This window comes from Botryllus schlosseri, chromosome 4 (assembly GCF_051294905.1).
Source record: "Botryllus schlosseri isolate E-star chromosome 4, Bs_hap1, whole genome shotgun sequence".
NCBI lineage: Eukaryota > Metazoa > Chordata > Ascidiacea > Stolidobranchia > Styelidae > Botryllus > Botryllus schlosseri.
In genome coordinates, this window is record NC_137239.1 from 5,224,403 (window position 1) to 5,242,721 (window position 18,319).

Consider the following 18,319-nt stretch of genomic DNA (forward strand, 5'->3'; position numbering starts at 1 on the left):
AAAAAATGACTCGATTCAAGTCGAGTCATCAGAAAATCGTTACTCAAGTCGGACTCGAGTCGAGTCATTACAACCCTGGGTCCTACCTTATCCAACATACCTCACTCTGCTCTACCGGTAAATCTGATACCGTGAGCATAAACAGGGGATAAAAATTTGACAGCAAGATATATGCAATTCCCGATCATATTGGCCGATTCAAACATGAATTATATAGAAATTTTGGCGCTTCGCGTGTTTAGTCGAAATAAGGCGACGCACTGAACAGTAGACCAAATGTAGAGGATAAGTAGCGGCGAAAAAGTGTACAGGATCAGGTGGCTGAGGGGGTAGCCACCAAGAAGTTGGGTTTATCACCCTGTGGGGGGCCCAAGACCCAAATTATTTTTATTTTTATTTTTATTTTTTGGGGGGCCGGGGGGGGGTGACGAGGTGCTGTTACGGTCCTGATGGGGAATGAAAGCTTGGAATAAATCCGAAGTGCGAAATGAAGACGAAAAGGTTGGGAACCACTGGTATAGAATATCCAATCCATACACGCGGGGTGTTTCCGAGCAACTGATACTGATTCCACTCCTTCTTTTTTCCAAGCAGTGACGTAATCCTCTCGCGCGGAAATATTCTCTCAAACTTTGCAATATACACGCATCGGGAGCGTTCCTCACTTGTGAACTAGAAGAGCCTAGCTACCAACAACTTTCTAGAATTGCTTCCAAGCGACAAAATTTACGGGCTCACTGTACTTAATATCGTGTTAAGTTTATTTGAATTATTCCACGTCGGAAAAAGTGAGAAACACGGACAATTTTCATTCGCAATCATCCGGATTGTTCATTCGCCCGACGCTTGTCATTCGCACTGAATTTTTTTTCATTCGCACTATAGTGCGAACCATCACACAGGTTGAAAAGCACTGATTTAGGGTATTTCGCTATTGATGTTATGTGATTGCTGATCAAGCTCAGAGAAGAGTCACTAAATATTCACAAACAAACCGCTGGTTATTTCGAGCAAATTTTTTAACAATACCGGTGGAATTTTTGAGATTGCAAAGGGGCATGCTAGTTTAGCGTTGCTTTTTTATGCTGCCCGCACCTCGCATAGAGTTGCGCGCAGTGAACATGCAATAAATTTCGACCAAAGATGTTATAATGACGTAAAAATTGCAATTGATGGAAAAGGTTCACAGTGCAGTCCCTACCAAGTTTCATTTATGAACGTGAACCTATAAATTTCCGAGGTTCACAGATAGAGCAAGAAAGTGCACCTCACGTTCACATCATCCCTAGAAGCAACACGGTGTTGCGCCAGTAGTGTACGCAAAACTTCAGTGTTGCCAGCTAATAACTGCTGCTGTTGAATGTTCTTTCTCCATTCTTGGAAAGCTACTTAGTAAGGACAGACAATTTCGAACCGAGAATCAAGAACGTAGGAAAGTATCTTTAGATGCACTAAAACGAATCCTAATTGTTTTTACCATGATGCGTGATGTGACTACTGGAAGTCTTCATAGGTCCTGATTTTGTTGAAATATTTATTTTAATGTCAAAATTTGTCAGTTTTTAAGTCCAAAAAGTTTTTTCAGACCAAACTTATTCGTAGGGATGAATAGTTACAACCAGAAATGAAGATAAGTAGTACAATACTAACACCATGGGAGAAAACACCTAATTTACATACATGAGGGCCAATTTTTTCATAATTAAGTCTTTCAAGATAAAAATATCTTCCGTTATTGGGACGAAAATCATCGCCCGACTCATAATACTAAATAAATGTCGGGTGTGCATTGTAATATGCAAGTCTCCGGATGTTTATTGAAGCTCCAGGCATAGTATACATGAATATGTCTATCGTTTGCGCTAGAGGGCAGAACGATGTGTTAACTGTTAAGCGACGTATTATCACGTTTAAGATGTATCCTCGGCAATATTGCGGCCCGCGGTACCTACCATGTTTGATACCCGTCCTTATAACCGTTTTGGATTGGTGAACCGTGGTTTGACGGTATATATACAGTATATACCGAATTGAATACCATAGGTCTGTCATTTCAATTTGAACAATTACATATGTTGTTTCCAAAATAATGCATGAATATAATTTAAGTCTCATTAAGAATGAATCAATGTATATGCCGAATAAAGAAACTGACACCTATTACGCAGGTTGCGTAACGATGCATACATTCGCATAGTCAGTGTATTTGAGATTTAGCCAAACCTAGACATTTTTTGATAACTTAATAGCGACTGTTTTGACTTCGAAAACTTTTCAAGTAGTCTGAAAACATGACCACATGTAGATATTATCATCGTATGTGCAGTTTGCCATTTTTCAATCTTTTTGGTTGCGCCAAACCAGAAGTCTCCTGACCGAACAATGTTCCAGAGTGGGTTACTATGCGCGATAACAATTACGCAATCTTGAAATCCATATGTGTATATAGGCACAATCCATGTCCAAATCCAGCCTGCATTCTACCTATAATCAGTTTCGAAAGAGTCATATCCATTCGATACGATTTTCTGCATACACTCCATCGTGTTTTCTTTTATTTCACTGGAGGGACGTCTCCTCTCCAAACCGTCTTGGACAGAGCTTGGCGAACTTTTGGACTCGAGGGTCGCATTCAACATCTGAATTAGTCTGCCTCGAGGACCGCACTATAGTGTAATCGGCATTGCAAAGTCAAACGCAAATTTTTTTCCCTGATTACATTGTAACTGAAGACATTGAGATGATACACATGTATGTTCAAAATAATTTATATGGTGATTTGATCAATCGTCACACGCATCAGACACATTAACGAGATTTTGAAACCTATCCATCCCCAATAACCAATTTGTCAAAATTAGGAATAAATTATAACTTGTTCCAATTCCAATAGGCTGGAAATTTAAATATGTGAGCAGCGATTAGCTTATAGATTTGATGATTTTGAGTTTGGTGTAATATTTCACCCTTAAACAATCTTCAGAAAAGATCTCTCTGTGTTTAATTTGCCTCTTCACGTCATTTGTTGAAGGCGACATAATTTACTGTTGTCTGGAACATTTCATCGATTATGCTGATTAATTTTGCACCTCATAACTTGATAAACTGTGCTAAAATTTAAAATGATTAGTTTTGTTTCAAATTGCAGCACCAAATTCATTTTCTGACTAGTCAAACAAAACCTCCGACGCTGAGACAGATATATTTTTAAGTCGCTTGTTATTGATAGCGAAGCATATCATCAACTTTTCGATTTCATTTCGGCAATGAGCTAGCTATGATTGACTAGTACTTAAGTGCAGATATAGAGCACGAATCTGCCCAACACATGCAGCGATCGTTTTTTTTTTCTAGTACGGCACTGAAAGTCGCAGTTGTCGATACAAAATAGGAATTGCTATCCGAATTAAGTCATTTTCGTTCCGTTTTTATAATGTTTGTTGTGTGTTTTAGTGACACATGATTGGCGCTTATCGCTATTACAGTCATTTGTCGCCCAGTACATGAATTTCATTATTGTCAGATGTCTTTTTTGCTTTTTGCTCCTCAACCGTGATCTTTAGCTGCCATCTTTCAAGAGTTCGACTCTCTCTTCCTCTGGGCTTTTTGAAGGCGCTGTATTTATAGCGGGATCGACGATGAGGAGCCCTGATAAACCTCCGACACATAGAAACATGACAGAGCCCCGAACCGGCAACCATTGGTGTCGTGACTGTAGTGTTTTACCAACCGCGCCACCCGCGTCCCTAGGTTTTATAATGTGTTTAGCATTCAAAACCTATAAAAACGCGTTGTCCACTAGGTCGGGCTATTCGGCCATAAATGAAATCAAAAAATCCTGCAGGCATATACCCATTTCAGGAGGAAATATATTGAAGGACAGTTTAATCAAGTCTTCACTTTAATATCGTCGCTCGGGGCTTTCGAGGGCCAGACAAAATGTTGTGGCGGGCCGCATGTAGCTCCGGGACTGTGGTTTGCCCGCCGCTGGTATAGGGACACTATAGCAGAACAAAAAAGCTAGATTAAAAACAGTTATGCAGTCACAGTATTTGATATTATGAACACGACCCACTCCCAATCCAATGCGCATTTTGGAAGCGAACTGTTTCGTGTGGAATAATTGAGGATTCTAGTAATTACAGCTTGCGACTCAGCTGCAACACAAGGTTGGAGCCAGGGGTCACCAACTCAAAACAGGTCGACTGCTACGTTTCAAAATTCGTAGAGGTCGCGGGCCGCATGACTTCGCTATCGAGATAAAAATAGGCAACTAACTTTAACTACCACGATTTGATAACTCTAGGCCAGTACAACGCTGTGCTATCTAACATGGGCGACTGGCATAATTACCACAAAAGAAATAACATTTTTATAAAGAAATAAACATACAACAAAAACTACCATGACCATCCATTGCTTTCTATTTTGAGATCTGAGCTGCTCACGAAACCTGTCAACACTCTCAGCAACTAAAGTTGGGGTGACCAACGACCATCCTTTTTGCTATTCACGTCCGGATTTTGACTACTTATGTAGCCTGCGGCCGAATTCCAGTGCATGGTCGTGATGAGCTAACTCAGTGGTTCTTAACCTTTTTTCTTCCAGCGCCCCCTTTCAAAAATTATCGTGCTCCAGCGCCCCCCATATTCATATTGTAAGGAATGTAATGAAGGCAATGAGTAAGAGGGAGGGCCGTAACAACACTTCGTTAATCCCCCTAAAACGATTGCCTTTCGCACCCATGGCGTGATAAACCGAACTTCTGAGAGCTTCGCCCCCACGAACCCCATATCGTGATTTCGATGGTCAGCAAAGTTTGTGTGGCCTGGTTGCCCTATGTACCAACATTTTCCATAATGTATGAATGAATAGGTGCTAATTACATATATAACTCGCTATCAACTTTTTATCCTCTCAGCCCACGTAATCAGATTTACCAGTAGCACTGAGTGAGCTGTTGTATAGGAAAAGAAAGGACACCTAATTAATAAGTGAAAATATTCGGGCGTGCCCGCAGGTACAATTATTCGTTACCAGGACCGGAACACCACTTCGTCAGCCCCCCCCCCCAACAAAAAACGTTGGTCCTGGGCCCCCATCGGGTGATAAACCAAACTTCCGGGGGACATCACTCCCAGACCCCCAATAGGCTGTTCGCTATTTGCTGATAGCCTATTGGGTATCTACATTGGGTGTCCATTTACTGAGGCTGCTATTCTCGCCTATTCGCGCGAAGTGCGAATAGTTTCACTAATTAATGATTGAATTGGTCAATATCATTGGGAATTGCATGTAAATTGAGATCAATTTTTATCCTTTCTCTGCTCACGTAAACACATTTACCGGTAGAGCTGAGTGAGGTGCAATGTTCTCTCTAAGCTAAGCACGTGCGCAATGCTGACACGGTCTCTGCACACAGAAAATCTACGTTGCGCAAAACAAATCCGGAGTTATTAATTTTTTTTTTAGTCGTTACGCACTGTTGTCCAAGGGTCAGTGCAGTGAGTTGTTGAGTGTGCGCAGACTCATCAAAACTTAAAGCGAACATTGCGAGGTTTCTTGGAAACTGTAGTGCCCGTTACTAATAATTAAACATATTCGGGCGGGCGAACCCGTTGGTATGACTTCGTTGCATGATGTTATTTCCTGACCCCATGTCTGCAATATCAAAAAATATAGAATCGCTCAACGGGGATATCGCCCAACAGGAATATCCCTGTCGCCCAATCGTACTAAACTAAAAGACGCACACGATTTCAGATTGGTATTTCTTCACTGACATATAATTTTTCCCTGCCAGATGGAATTCGTCTTCTGGGGTTCAGATTGCCAAGACAGGAACATTCGGTGTCAGTCATTTAGGCGCCCATGGACAATTAAACCTATATGTATTTTGAAAGCTATATGTAACGAAGTTTTCGGTGTTAATTTGCTCTGAATACTCATTAAGGATATGTCCTATCACCACATCATCTACTGCGAAGCCATTTGTCTCCAGCGCCCCCCTTACCGCCCCCCTGAGCCCAGCGCCCCCCATATCGCCCCCTGAGCGTTTCCGCCCCCCGCCAAGATCGCCAGCGCCCCCTGGGGGGCGCTGGGGGCAAGGTTAAGAACCACTGAGCTAACTGAAGGCCAAATACCCACGTTAAACTGCGTGTCCAATTGTCCATTGTCCATTGCCGGTGAGCTCCGGATTAATCTATTTCCGATATCGGCATACTATGCGCACCGAAATCGTGAGTAGCCATGTCACGAATGGTTCTATCATATTGCAGCAAACAATACGTTCATATTGTTAAATTTATTCCACTGGAAGCTTTTCGACTGGCTCACTTCAGCAGTGAACGCCAGTAAATGAGGTTAACCAAGTTCGAAATATAGAAATAATTTTCTCGTTGTGACGTAATAATGACAAGTACACAAGTCGCGAACGGCAGTAAACAGCGCACGGTTACGGTATAGCACACACAAAATCAGCTGTAAAACAGCCGAATGACAAAACAACACTAAAAATGGAAGATTCCCAGCGTGTGGAGATGTTCCTTCTGGCGGCAAAGGATCGGCTTTTGCAGCTTTATAATGGTTGATTCAAGGACCTTCAAATGAAAAAGATAACGACCACGAGCAACTATGGAAAACAGATTGATATTGTGATGTTTTGCACACTCTGGGTGTTTCAATAGGTGCTGTCCGATGGCAGAATTACATGCTGTTACTTGGTCATAATCATGCATGGTAACTAGAGACTGTGATGATGAGGCAGACATGTCATCACCCTGCGAATTCCTAATTTGACGTGGGACGTGTTGACGAATTCTTTGTTGCAAGCATTGAGATGTGCCACCCACATACCGACTGTCACATCGGCACGTATATTGGTAAATTATGTTACTCTGTTCAATCGCATGAAGCACATCCTTACGCGTTGCTGGTAGTCAAAATTTCGTAGTAAATATGACACGGGGTTCCACTTGTGGGAAACAATGACTCACGGAGGACTTTATCTGTTTTTCAAACCTGTTGCAAGCTGTGCCTATACACGGGAGATGCAAATAAACAGGGCACCTTCTCGGTCCAAACGGCTGATCTTTGTGGAAATCTTGTATTTTACGTTCAATAGTTACTTTGACAATATGCTCAGGATAGCCATTGGCAAGGAAAATGGATTTGATAGTATTTATTTCACAATCAAGTTTGTCATTACTGCAAATCATCAGGGCCCTGTGTACCAGGGTTCTTATCAAATTGATTTTACGTTTCACAGGGCAAAACGATTCGCATGAAAGATACTGACCACTGAATGTAGTCTTACGGTAGACAGATGTAACAAAATTATTGTTCATATTCTCAACAAAGACATCCAAAAACGGTATCGAATTGTCATTCTCTTTTTCAACAGTAAACTTCAAAGAAGGGTGAAGGTTATTTAATTTGGCCAGAAACAAATCACATTGAGCTTCATTAATAAACATGACAAAAGTGTCATCAACATAGCGATAGCACATCAATGGCCGATCGGCACTATCCAACAGTCTCTTTTCATGAAACCCCACAAAGATGTTAGCCAAAATGGAGCCGAGTGGAGAACCCATAGCCAAACCATCTGTCTGTTTTTACACGGTGTTATTAAAACTAAATTCAACACCGCAAGTGGCCATTCGCATAAGTTTTACGAACATGGATTTGGAAAATGGCGGAGATGGAAGCTCACCACCATAAAGTGCATTGGCACAGATCTCTATGGTTTCTTTAATAGGGACATTGGTAAATAGGCTTGATATATCAAAGGAGCTGAGGTATACCTTGGAGGCATCGTGATCGATATTATTGATAATATTAGCTAACGTGAACGGAACCGTGCGCTGTTTTCTGCCGTTCGCGACTTGCGTACTTGTCATTATTACGTCACAACGACAAAATTATTTCTATATTTCGAACTTGGTTAACCTCATTTACTGGCGTTCACTGCTGAAGAGAGCCAGTCGAAAAGCTTCCAGTGGAATAAATTTACCTATATGAACGTATTGTTTGCTGCAATATTCAAGTTCTGTACTTCGAAAAGCCTATTCAGGTTCTATCATAGTGTCCTATATGGTGTGAGCACAAGCAAATCTCACGACTCAGTGAAATTTGTCTACGTCACTTTCAATTTGTCCAAGGTCAAATCGAAGATAATATTTGAACGGCTTGTCGAGTGTGAAATTTGATAAAAACGGATATCAATCGAAAGCTACCGCGGTACTGATTGCGAAAATATAAATTATATTTTGCTCGTGCTCCAGGAGCCTCCCAAAATCGGCCCGAAATGTTGCATTGTAACGTAGTTTGGTATTGTGACGCAACGATGCCATCTGGAAGCAGGTCAGGACTGAGGAGCCGAACACTCGTCTGGGGTAATCGTCAGCAGCTTGTGGAGAATTGAAAAGAACATTGTATATCAACTATCGTGTCACAAGTTCTTACGTCACCTGCTTGGGATGTAATCTCAAATAAGAGAGCGTTCAATGTACCATTTTATAGTGGAACACGAACTTCTTCTGTAAACAAAGCTTAGGTTGATGTATTTTGATAAAGGTCCACTCCAAGGCACATACATGAAAGTGTGAGCGGCACCTTCTAATGACGCGAAATCTTTCGTCACGATATTTTTTTGTACAAGCAGGTTTATCACCAAATGTTTGCCAACGGCATAGTTTCTGGCCTTTAATCTCTAAGCATCAAGCTTGAGTGGATGAGTCATGGGTGAGCTTTTCACCGAGCGTGATGCACGTTTTCTAAGATTGTTGATAAACAATGTTCTTTCCAATTTTCTACTGGTTGTTAACGATTACCCCGACGAGTGTCTGCCGAAAATATTCGGGTTCATTTCAATATTTATATGCTATCCAACTGTACTTTCAGATTAGAATTTCACTTTCACGGTAGAAACTTTCTGCGGGCCAGTCAAAGTCCCTTCGCGGGCCGGATCCGGCCTGCTTGCCGTATGTTGCCCGCCCCTTCTATATACACAATATTATATTAAAATATATTACGGATCATATGGGTTCTAATATTTAATGCAAAACCTGTATTCGCATGCAATAAAATTGATAAAATATGATTATTAGTCGGTTCAAAACAACTACAAACCGCAAAACAATGAAGATGTATCCTGGCATAGATGTATGCCCCCTTTTTAAAATTTCATCATCTAGCGTTTGTCCTGCGTACATGCGTTGTAATTAGTGCAATCGATTTACATGTAAGTGCGTTCAATTTAACCTGTATACAGAGGTTTCGCATTTGCGTTCACTCTTATGTGAGTATTTCAGAAAAAATCTCGAGACTATGTTTGGATTTTATTTACTTCTCGGAATCAGTTGTAAATCTTAGCGACATGGCCTTAGTGATGACTAGAGTGATTACTGAATACTGCTATCGGATGGTTATAATGTAGTGCGGGCGTTCTTATATACTGGGCATATGAAGTCTTGGGGTATTATGTAATAAAAATATTTCTCAAAAATTAATAGAAATATATGCTGGCTGGATATTACAACCAGTTCCAATCTACTCAGAACTGCCTCTCGCGCCGTATACAGGCCCGTGGGCCGTATGTTTGACACTGCTGCTGTGGAGTGTAGAAGGTATGTTCACTGTAAAAGATCTTTTCTAGATATTGACGAGTGTGCGGACGTACAAGGACCTCAAAATTGTCCAAAGGAAAACTTCGATTGCGTTAACACTATAGGCTCATATACGTGTGATTGCCAAACCGGCACTTTTCACGATAAGGACACCGACTCGTGCTTTACATGTAAGAGATTTCTAATCTATGATTCATATATGTATATTGAACAGTTGTAATTGATATGATGTGTCTTTACAAATGTAATGGGACTGTCGAACTGAAGTAATTTATATATGGCAATTTTGTATTTTATGCGTATATGTTTTATCTGTTTACCTAATATGTTGTTATGATTCTGTCAATTGGCTACAATTTATATGTCTATACCTGTGCACCAGTAAGAGTCCGTGAAGGATTTTCAGAGGGTCAGCGAGTCCTCCAAATATGCAGATTGGTTGATGACCGAATTCGCTTTTTTTAATTTGAGAAATCGCGATGCCGTTTCGCTTCATAACTGCTAACACTTCGTAACTCATATAAACAGAATGGCCGTCGGAGATTAAATTTACTATCGTGCAAACTCGTTTCAATTGCCGAATTGCCGATAGCCCTCTGACACAGACATATTACTGTTTATACATGTTTTGTTAGGGTTTTGGAAAATAATCATTTCCAAAAATCCATTTTCTCGTGTGATATCGACAACCGCTATTCCAGAATAACTTCAAGATGAGCCGCTGGATAGAAATGACTAAGGTGGACGTTACATGTTCAATAACCTCCACATCTATTTTTACCATGCCTGTTCATCGTTTTTGGCTGACTTCTACTCGCATGGACTGATTGGCTTGTTTTGCGGATTCGCAATGAAACGATGGCAGCAAATAAATTTTGAACTATCTGAAAACCAGTAACGAAGTACTTCTACTTTTTCGAAGTACTCAAGTAGTTTTCCTCTACTTCTGGTACTTACTCAAGTAGATCTGATTTACGCTACTTCTACTTCTACTTCGTAATATTTTGTGATCTGCTTACTTACTTTTCGCTATTTCCAGTTTGTCAAGTAGAAGTAGTTGAATCTTCCAATCAGGAAGATAACCTTAGGAATTTCGGGGCTATTTTCACGGAGTATCAACATTTAATTTTCATAAAAGTTTATTAAAGCCCACAATTTTCGTCGCGCTTCGCGCGCAGTGCTGGATACGAAGTGGCCAGTATGATTTCACGAAAGTATCGGTGAATATAATTTAGGTAGAGGGTTGGCGTGGTTCCGCTCACACCACATTGTCGCCCTTCGTCCATATCAAATAATTCATCACAGTATATATGGCTCATCATAACGTTTGAAACTGATGTTTCGCAATCTAGTATTTACTTGTCATATCGTAATCTAGCATGTCCATGGCGTGTCCAAATCTGGAAAAGTGGACTCGACTTTTTTTTAGTTTTAGAGCTGTTTTAGCATACCACCTTTAAAACTTTCTGGACTAAAAACATGAAATACATGTTCTGCTTTTAGAATTAGTATTTATATTTCACTTTCAATTCCCAGTATCATATAATTTGAGTTATAATTATTGTCAGTTCTTTTGTCTGGATAACATACATGTTGAAGTATAAAAGCACGTGTAGCAATGCCTTTAATTTCTGCAAATAAAGCTACACAATATGGCATTTTTACGTTCCACCATATTTTTTATTAACGTTTACTAATCGCGCAAAGTGTTTACACCGTATCCTATACAGCTATACAATTTCTCTGTATTGCTCTTCGACTAAACTATGGGCCTTATATTATGGGGAATGGCGCTATACCATGCTATTTTCTAAAACGTGCATTTCGAGAAAACAGATGATTAGCATCGCATTTCCTTATCAATACTATCATTTTCATCCCATGATGTGGACGAATACTTTTGCTATCGAAGATTGGATATCAGCTGGTATGCATCAATATGAATCAAGCTCGTCACCTATCGCATAACTCAATTTGCACCTTCTTACAATCCATGTGAACGCATTAGGATCGTTTTCATAACTACTTACTTACTTGAGTACTTTCAAAGTCAGTCAATTCTACTTCTACTTCAATTAGTTTTAGGTTGCTTATGAAAGAAGTACTTCTACTTGTACTTGAGTAGATTTTTTCATCCCTACTTCTACTTCTACTTGAGTAGCTTTCTTGATTACTTTGGCCACCTCTGCTGAAAACTACCACTTTTGACTTCAATTGGTACGGTATACTTTTCTAGTTGCTAAGAACCGTACAAATGCTCTTTCAGTATCAATAAAATATCAAATAACAAAATACTTTTCAAATTAAGCGTCCAACCATAGTGTCCTATATGGTGTTGACACAAGCAAATCTCACGCCTCAGTGAAATTGTATCACGTCACAATTTCCATTTGGCTACTGGCAATTTGACGGTCATTTTTGACCGGCTTGCCGAGCAATAAATTTGGTAAAACGGGTATCAATCGAAAGCTGAACCTGCACTTATTACGAAAATATAAATTTTATTCCGCTCGTGGCCCTGGAACTCCCACAATCAGCCTCGAATTTTTCATTGTTATGGAGATTGGCATTAGGACGCAACAATGCTGTCTGGCGAAACGAGAGAGTAGCTCATGACGCAACAATGCTGTCTGGCGAAACGAGAGTGTAGCTCAAGAAAAAAAGAGCTAGAAAGCATTGTTGCGTCCCAATGCCAACCTCCATAACAATGAAAAATTCGAGGCTGATTGTGGGAGTTCCAGGGCCGCGAGCGGAATAAAATTTATATTTTCGTCATCAGTGCAGAGTCAGCTTTCGATTGATACCCGTTTTACCAAATTTAATGCTCGGCAAGCCAGTCAAATTGCATGTAGCCAAATGGAAATTGTGACGTGATACAATTTCACTGACCTGTGAGATTTGCTTGTGTCGACACCATATATAGGACACTATGGTCCAACTTTACAACTCTGAGGTTGCTTATATAAGACCTAAATATAACCGAGCCATTAATTTGCGATAATCGTGAAGGCTGCTTGCAATATCCGTATTATATGGATTGCGGGTATAGGCCTAGTGGCCTACGTGTGTTGGTCTAACTTTCATGGAGCAAGAATGTTTGAACTTCCTGCTCGTATAGTCTTACTCTGCGATGGTGCAACTTGAAGGGGAATGCTTTGTTTTATCGCCATCCCTCACTCAATATTTATATCTGCCATCAGCAGTCACTCTCTTATATTTCATGTTTGCATGGCCGTTGCATGGTAATGTGGTCGTTCGTCATAAAGTTGCCAGAGTTTTCAAATATTTATTCCTTCACCATGCAGCCTCATCTCAGTGGTTAATGTTGATAGGATATATTGTCTACGAATATATGTTAACCGTAATTCCAAGGAATAAAAATAATTGCAATGCCGATAGTTTCAATTTAATTTTGCATGTATTCGTATTATTTATTGACTATGTTCAGAGTATGGTCCATGGCTATAATAGCATTCGACATCGTAGCATGCGACACATCTACATGCGAAAATTGTCCATATGACACAAGACCATGTGTATTAAATTACGGGTATTGTCGATGCTAGCCGCTAGGATATACATGACTGTTATTTTCTGAGTTACGTGTCAGGTTAGCGGTAGATTTTGGTTATGAAGACACATGCTGAAGTGGATCATGTGGAAATATCCCATGCTCATCTGTCATTTTCATTGTGTCGCATGCTCATATATGTCTAGCAACCCTAGATTTCACTGTGATCATAATCGCGCATTTGGGAAGAAATCGTAGTTACAATGGGATATATTGAAACAGTAATAGCCCCATGTCTGCGAGATATGTGCTGTCTGTTAGCTTTTTTTTAATGTTGGTACAAAACTGTGGAATAGTTTGGTAGTACAAATGCTCTTTCAGTATCAATAAAATATCAAATACCTAAAAACTGTTTTTACACCAGCTAGTAGCCTGTTTACTGGTTTATCAGCACCCGATAGGTAGGTCGATCTCTTACAAATATGTAGCAGTTCATCGCTTTGTGAAATACATCGTACTGACGCAATATCGAAAGTCTGTATACAGTATACTTGTTATGATCGTTAACATGTTATATTTGTTAAACAGCATATGAAGACTGTGGTGGTGTATGTGGGGTTAACAGCGTTTGCGGGCCCGGCAATGATTGCGTATGCAACCGGGGGTTTGAAAAGAACACGCATGGAGATTGCATAGGTTTGAAAATTACATTGACATATAGTACGATCATTATAATTTGGGTCACCGGAAGGAGAAATCATGTACGAGAATATAACGGATTGTTTGAAAGCTGTGATATCAAACTCGGAATACGGTTGTGGAAGTCACTATTAGCTTATACGAAGTAAAACACGTCGACTGACGCCTAGCGATATGTATACCAATCTTTACTATTATTACTGTTTTTACTTCATAACAATGGGTAGTTGAATACTCGACTCGACTCGAAGCTAATAATTCGACTCAAACTCTAATTATCCAGATACTCAATTTTTTGTAGAGTTAGAGTTATGAGTCATTGAAATAATAAAATGCTAACGGGAGATTTATTAGTGATCAATATTTTTATTATTGTTCCACAATAAGGAACGCACTGTTATACCTTTATAATCCTGTTAGGCCCACGTACCACCCTGTGTTTAATACAATAATCACGCTCAAGCTGACATTCTACGATCGGTTCAGATATTGACGAATGCGCGGAAAAGTGTCGGGATGCAACCGAACTGTGTGAGAATTCCATTGGATCTTACAGCTGCGGTTGTATCGATGGATATCGAACACTTGACAGCGTGTGTGAGCAAAGTGAGGACGGGAATATTAAATATCTTATTGCATGTCCAGATTGCGACCCTGCTATAACGTCCCAGAAAAATCATGTACTGTAGGATTGTTCAAAGATAACTTAATTATTAAATTTTACTGGTTTGATAATAAAATTATTGTTGGCTAGAGAATGCTGCATAACAAATATGGGTTAATTTGAACATGTAGATTGTACTGGCGTATACTTGTTTTTAATATCTATATTATAAAAATTATAAGGAGAATCAGACTACAACATGAAATTGTTGGATTGTCTAAACAACTTGGTTCAATTCAAATCTGTGGAATTAGTAGAAAGATATAAAACAAAAGTTTAAAAATAGTAATGTAAGGTATTTCAAAGAGACGCAGCTACAAATTAGTGTAATCTTCGGTAATATATACCGTTACCGTTATAGATGCTCTAGCACATGGGTAACCAGCGGTGCTTGGGCGTCTCCGCCATTTCAAGCTTTAAGAGTATTTCAGCTAATAACGTGTGTCGCTAGACCCAATATCAATTGATCAGACGCTGAAATGCGTTATCAGGCATCGTGCACAGCTCAAATTCCAGAATTAAATGAGGTTTATGAACACTATATTTCTTATTGTATCCTTTGTGGTAACTATGTCCATCGCCCCTTTTGTTGGATAGCGCAGCGTTGTACTGACGTCAATATTTAAGACGTGGTTGGTCAACTGTGTGTCCTATTTTATCTCGATATTGCATTCTTGCGTTCCGTGGCCCCTGCCAAATTTGAAAAGTGGCACGCGGTCCGTTTTAAATGGGCGACACCTACTCTAGCACGTCTAGCTATCATTCCATGACGATTTATAGCACGTATACGTAACCCCGACCTTGCTATACTATCGAGTCTTAACCATTTGAAATTCAGTTTCGTGCCGACAAACCAAGATATCGTGTGAGGGGTTCGACAATCTATGCGTAGCAGTGGATGACGAGATTACTTTTCCGGAAACAGTCGCTGGATACTCTGCTGTTACTATTAACACTTGCGCGAACAATACGGCAAATGGTAAGAGAATATAGATGTTCAACATTCGGAGCTATTATAGATACAACAGGCATGCTTACAAGGTTATCTAACATATCATTCCGATTGTTCCATTGTACGAGGTGACACGCAAATATTTTATTGGTTAATTTCGATTTTTAAAAGCTCACCACTCCGCGAAATTTTTTAGAAATTTTATTTGTCTAGAACAGCGGTTTCGAAACTGAGCGATCACTACCCCCATGTTATCATTTTCTTATTCCTTGGAGGTCGAGTAGACGAAAATAAATGAATAAATATGATTATTACGAGAATGATAATTCACATGATAGTGTCATAATCTCATTCCTATTAACTTCGTTTAAGTTTTCAAGATTCAAATAAAATCGATCTTCGATGAATCATAACCAGGCAAACAGGAGGTGAGATAAGTCACCAGCTTCCTACACAGGCCGTGACAAAATATGAACTTTGAGAGAGGACTGACATCGACCACCAGGCCGAGGTGGATCCTATATAAACAGACCGCAACTGGCCTTGTTTAAAAACCCTCCTATCTATTAAAGGGGCACTGCACTCTAAAAATGATGTGGTCTCAAATTGAAGGTAAAAACGAAGAAAATTTTTTGGTCGCAGCCATTTCCTTCAGAACGCCACCGTAATGGAGCTGCAATTTATTGAAATATCTACAAGATAAGGCAGTCGCACAGAGAACGAAACTTGACACATTTCCTTCATAGCATCGGCTGACAATTATCTAAAATTCGCTCCCTGCGTGACTGCCTAATCGCGTCGAGCAAGTGCGACGGTGAAGATATCGTGCCATGTAACGGGTTAAGCAGCCGCGGGTGCTCGTCTTGTAGAAATTTCAATAAATTGCAGCTCCATTACGGTGCCGTTCTGAAGGAAATGGCCGCGGCCAAAAATTTTTGTTCGTTTTTTTTATTCATTTTGAGACCACATCATTTTTAGAGCGCAGTGCCCCTTTAATAACATCGCACATTGACCTGCATATCGGAAATTAAAAAAAAAAGTATGCTTGGGAGAGGTGCTTCCCATTTTTAGCAATCAGTACACCAAATTGAAGGATAAGAAAAATTGAGTGGTGGGTCACGAAAAATATTAAAATCGACATTTCAAGTCGAGACCATAAAAACGTTTGGAACCCATTATCCAGAATCCCATGCTGCATCCCCTGATTATTTGTACTGAAAAATCATTCATAAAATTTCATCTAATTCTAATGCCATAAAACATTTGCAAGATTAGGGAAGACCATATTGTCAGTGGCGTCGAACAGTGACTTCAAATAATTCAATTGAAAGAGTTTAACTACGTTCATGGAGGATTTGATTGTGGCTATTGACGCGTAGGGTGAAATGGTTTAAATTATTATGGGCGTAACCAGGCATATACTTCATGTATATAAGCTGAAATGCGTCTTTACATTTGCATAACGCCCCGTTCGATTGACGAAGTGCGGCTCACTATATAGGTATTAGTAGTGAATTGGCCCCATTTAAATTTGATCACGAGTCAGGTCGTCTCCAGAATTCCTACCTATAGTGTTGGAGGCTTATTTATGCTCCTCCTCGCCATGTCATTCGCGTAAGCGGTGTCCTAAAAAGTCTAAAAGTGGGCCGTCGTGAAAGTCGGCAGATACGGTAACAAAAAAATTTGACTTGTCATAAATGATCATAGGTAGTCGACAATACCATGAATACCACACACAACATGAACGATTAAAAACCATATGTACTTTTTGGAGTAATATTTACCTGGGGTTATGACTTAAAAGTATTATATATCAGTAACAAACAAATTCAAATGCATAGACATGTAGTACATTTGTGATTGTCAAATAAAATCCGTTTCCTCAGTGTGTTCCCCATTTTTAACGGAACAAAATCTTTCTTCAAGCGGGACGGCCCTTCGGAACACGGCCGTGCTCTCTTGGGGGTGAATGGGGAACGCCTACATGGCTTTCTGATTGCGACGTAACTATAACAGTAAGTATAAGCCGTGAAATAGAATCGAACAACTTCTAATCTCGGGATTCATGGTCTTTAGGAAATCGCAGCTGAAGAAATAAATGACGAAAACCGGGAAGAGACTTCAACTAATCTTAAAATCCTCACGTCCGAACCGGACAAGTTGAAGGAAGAGGAGATTTTCGCCACGATTGAGGCCATTGGAGAGGTTACAAACGCAGAAAATTTAACAACATTGGTAAATATGTTGTTTCCACAATATGGTGTTTTGAGAACAGTTTAACCTTTTCACACGTTCAATTATATTGCATGACAAAAATAAACGCTATGCAAGTTCCGAAATCCAGTTATATATACTGGTGGTTGGACAGTATTTTTTATAATTGTCAATTGCAAGCTTGTCGAGTTGTTACGATTTGATATGCAAACTTCATGAAATCCTATGATTCACAACAATATTATGAACGATCGTGAATTAAAATTCTTGACGCTTTTCTGAAATGGATTCAATATTCCTCTACAATGATTCCCGATAAATTTGTTTGTGTATTTTGTTCCACGTATTCTATACTAAAGATTACAAATGAAGGCTTTAATCAACTTATTGAGCTAAATTTAGCGATATATTTTTATTTCATCGTGGACTTTTAATATTCTTTATATTTACAAAACATAGTAAAGTATGCAGAGTTACGTAAACCTCATTAGAAATCCGGTTGATTTCGTCGTTACTACCCCAGTTAGCACAATATTATACCATAGCACAATATTATACCGTAGGTTATTTAATGTATGAAGAACCAAAACTGGTTACGGAAAGAACAAAGCACAGATATTGAGGTATTGTTTCGAATAGGTAACCCTAAT

General features: G+C 39.6%; 1 protein-coding gene and 1 long non-coding RNA gene across 2 annotated transcripts in view; both read left to right on the top strand.

Moving 5' to 3' along the window:
* LOC145437930 (uncharacterized) overlaps positions 1–18,319 on the top strand; it is a 367,629-nt gene that overhangs the window by 43,264 nt on the left and 306,046 nt on the right. The gene's annotated exons all lie outside the window — the stretch shown is intronic.
* Positions 11,514–18,319, top strand: part of LOC145437978 (adhesion G-protein coupled receptor G7-like) — a 268,447-nt gene continuing 261,641 nt past the window's right edge. Inside the window, exons 1-6 of the mRNA XM_080315346.1 lie at positions 11,514–11,556; positions 13,729–13,836; positions 14,326–14,445; positions 15,342–15,482; positions 17,382–17,470; positions 17,532–17,690. Of these exons, the coding sequence (XP_080171472.1) occupies positions 11,514–11,556; positions 13,729–13,836; positions 14,326–14,445; positions 15,342–15,482; positions 17,382–17,470; positions 17,532–17,690 (660 nt within the window). The remainder of the gene's footprint in view (positions 11,557–13,728; positions 13,837–14,325; positions 14,446–15,341; positions 15,483–17,381; positions 17,471–17,531; positions 17,691–18,319) is intronic.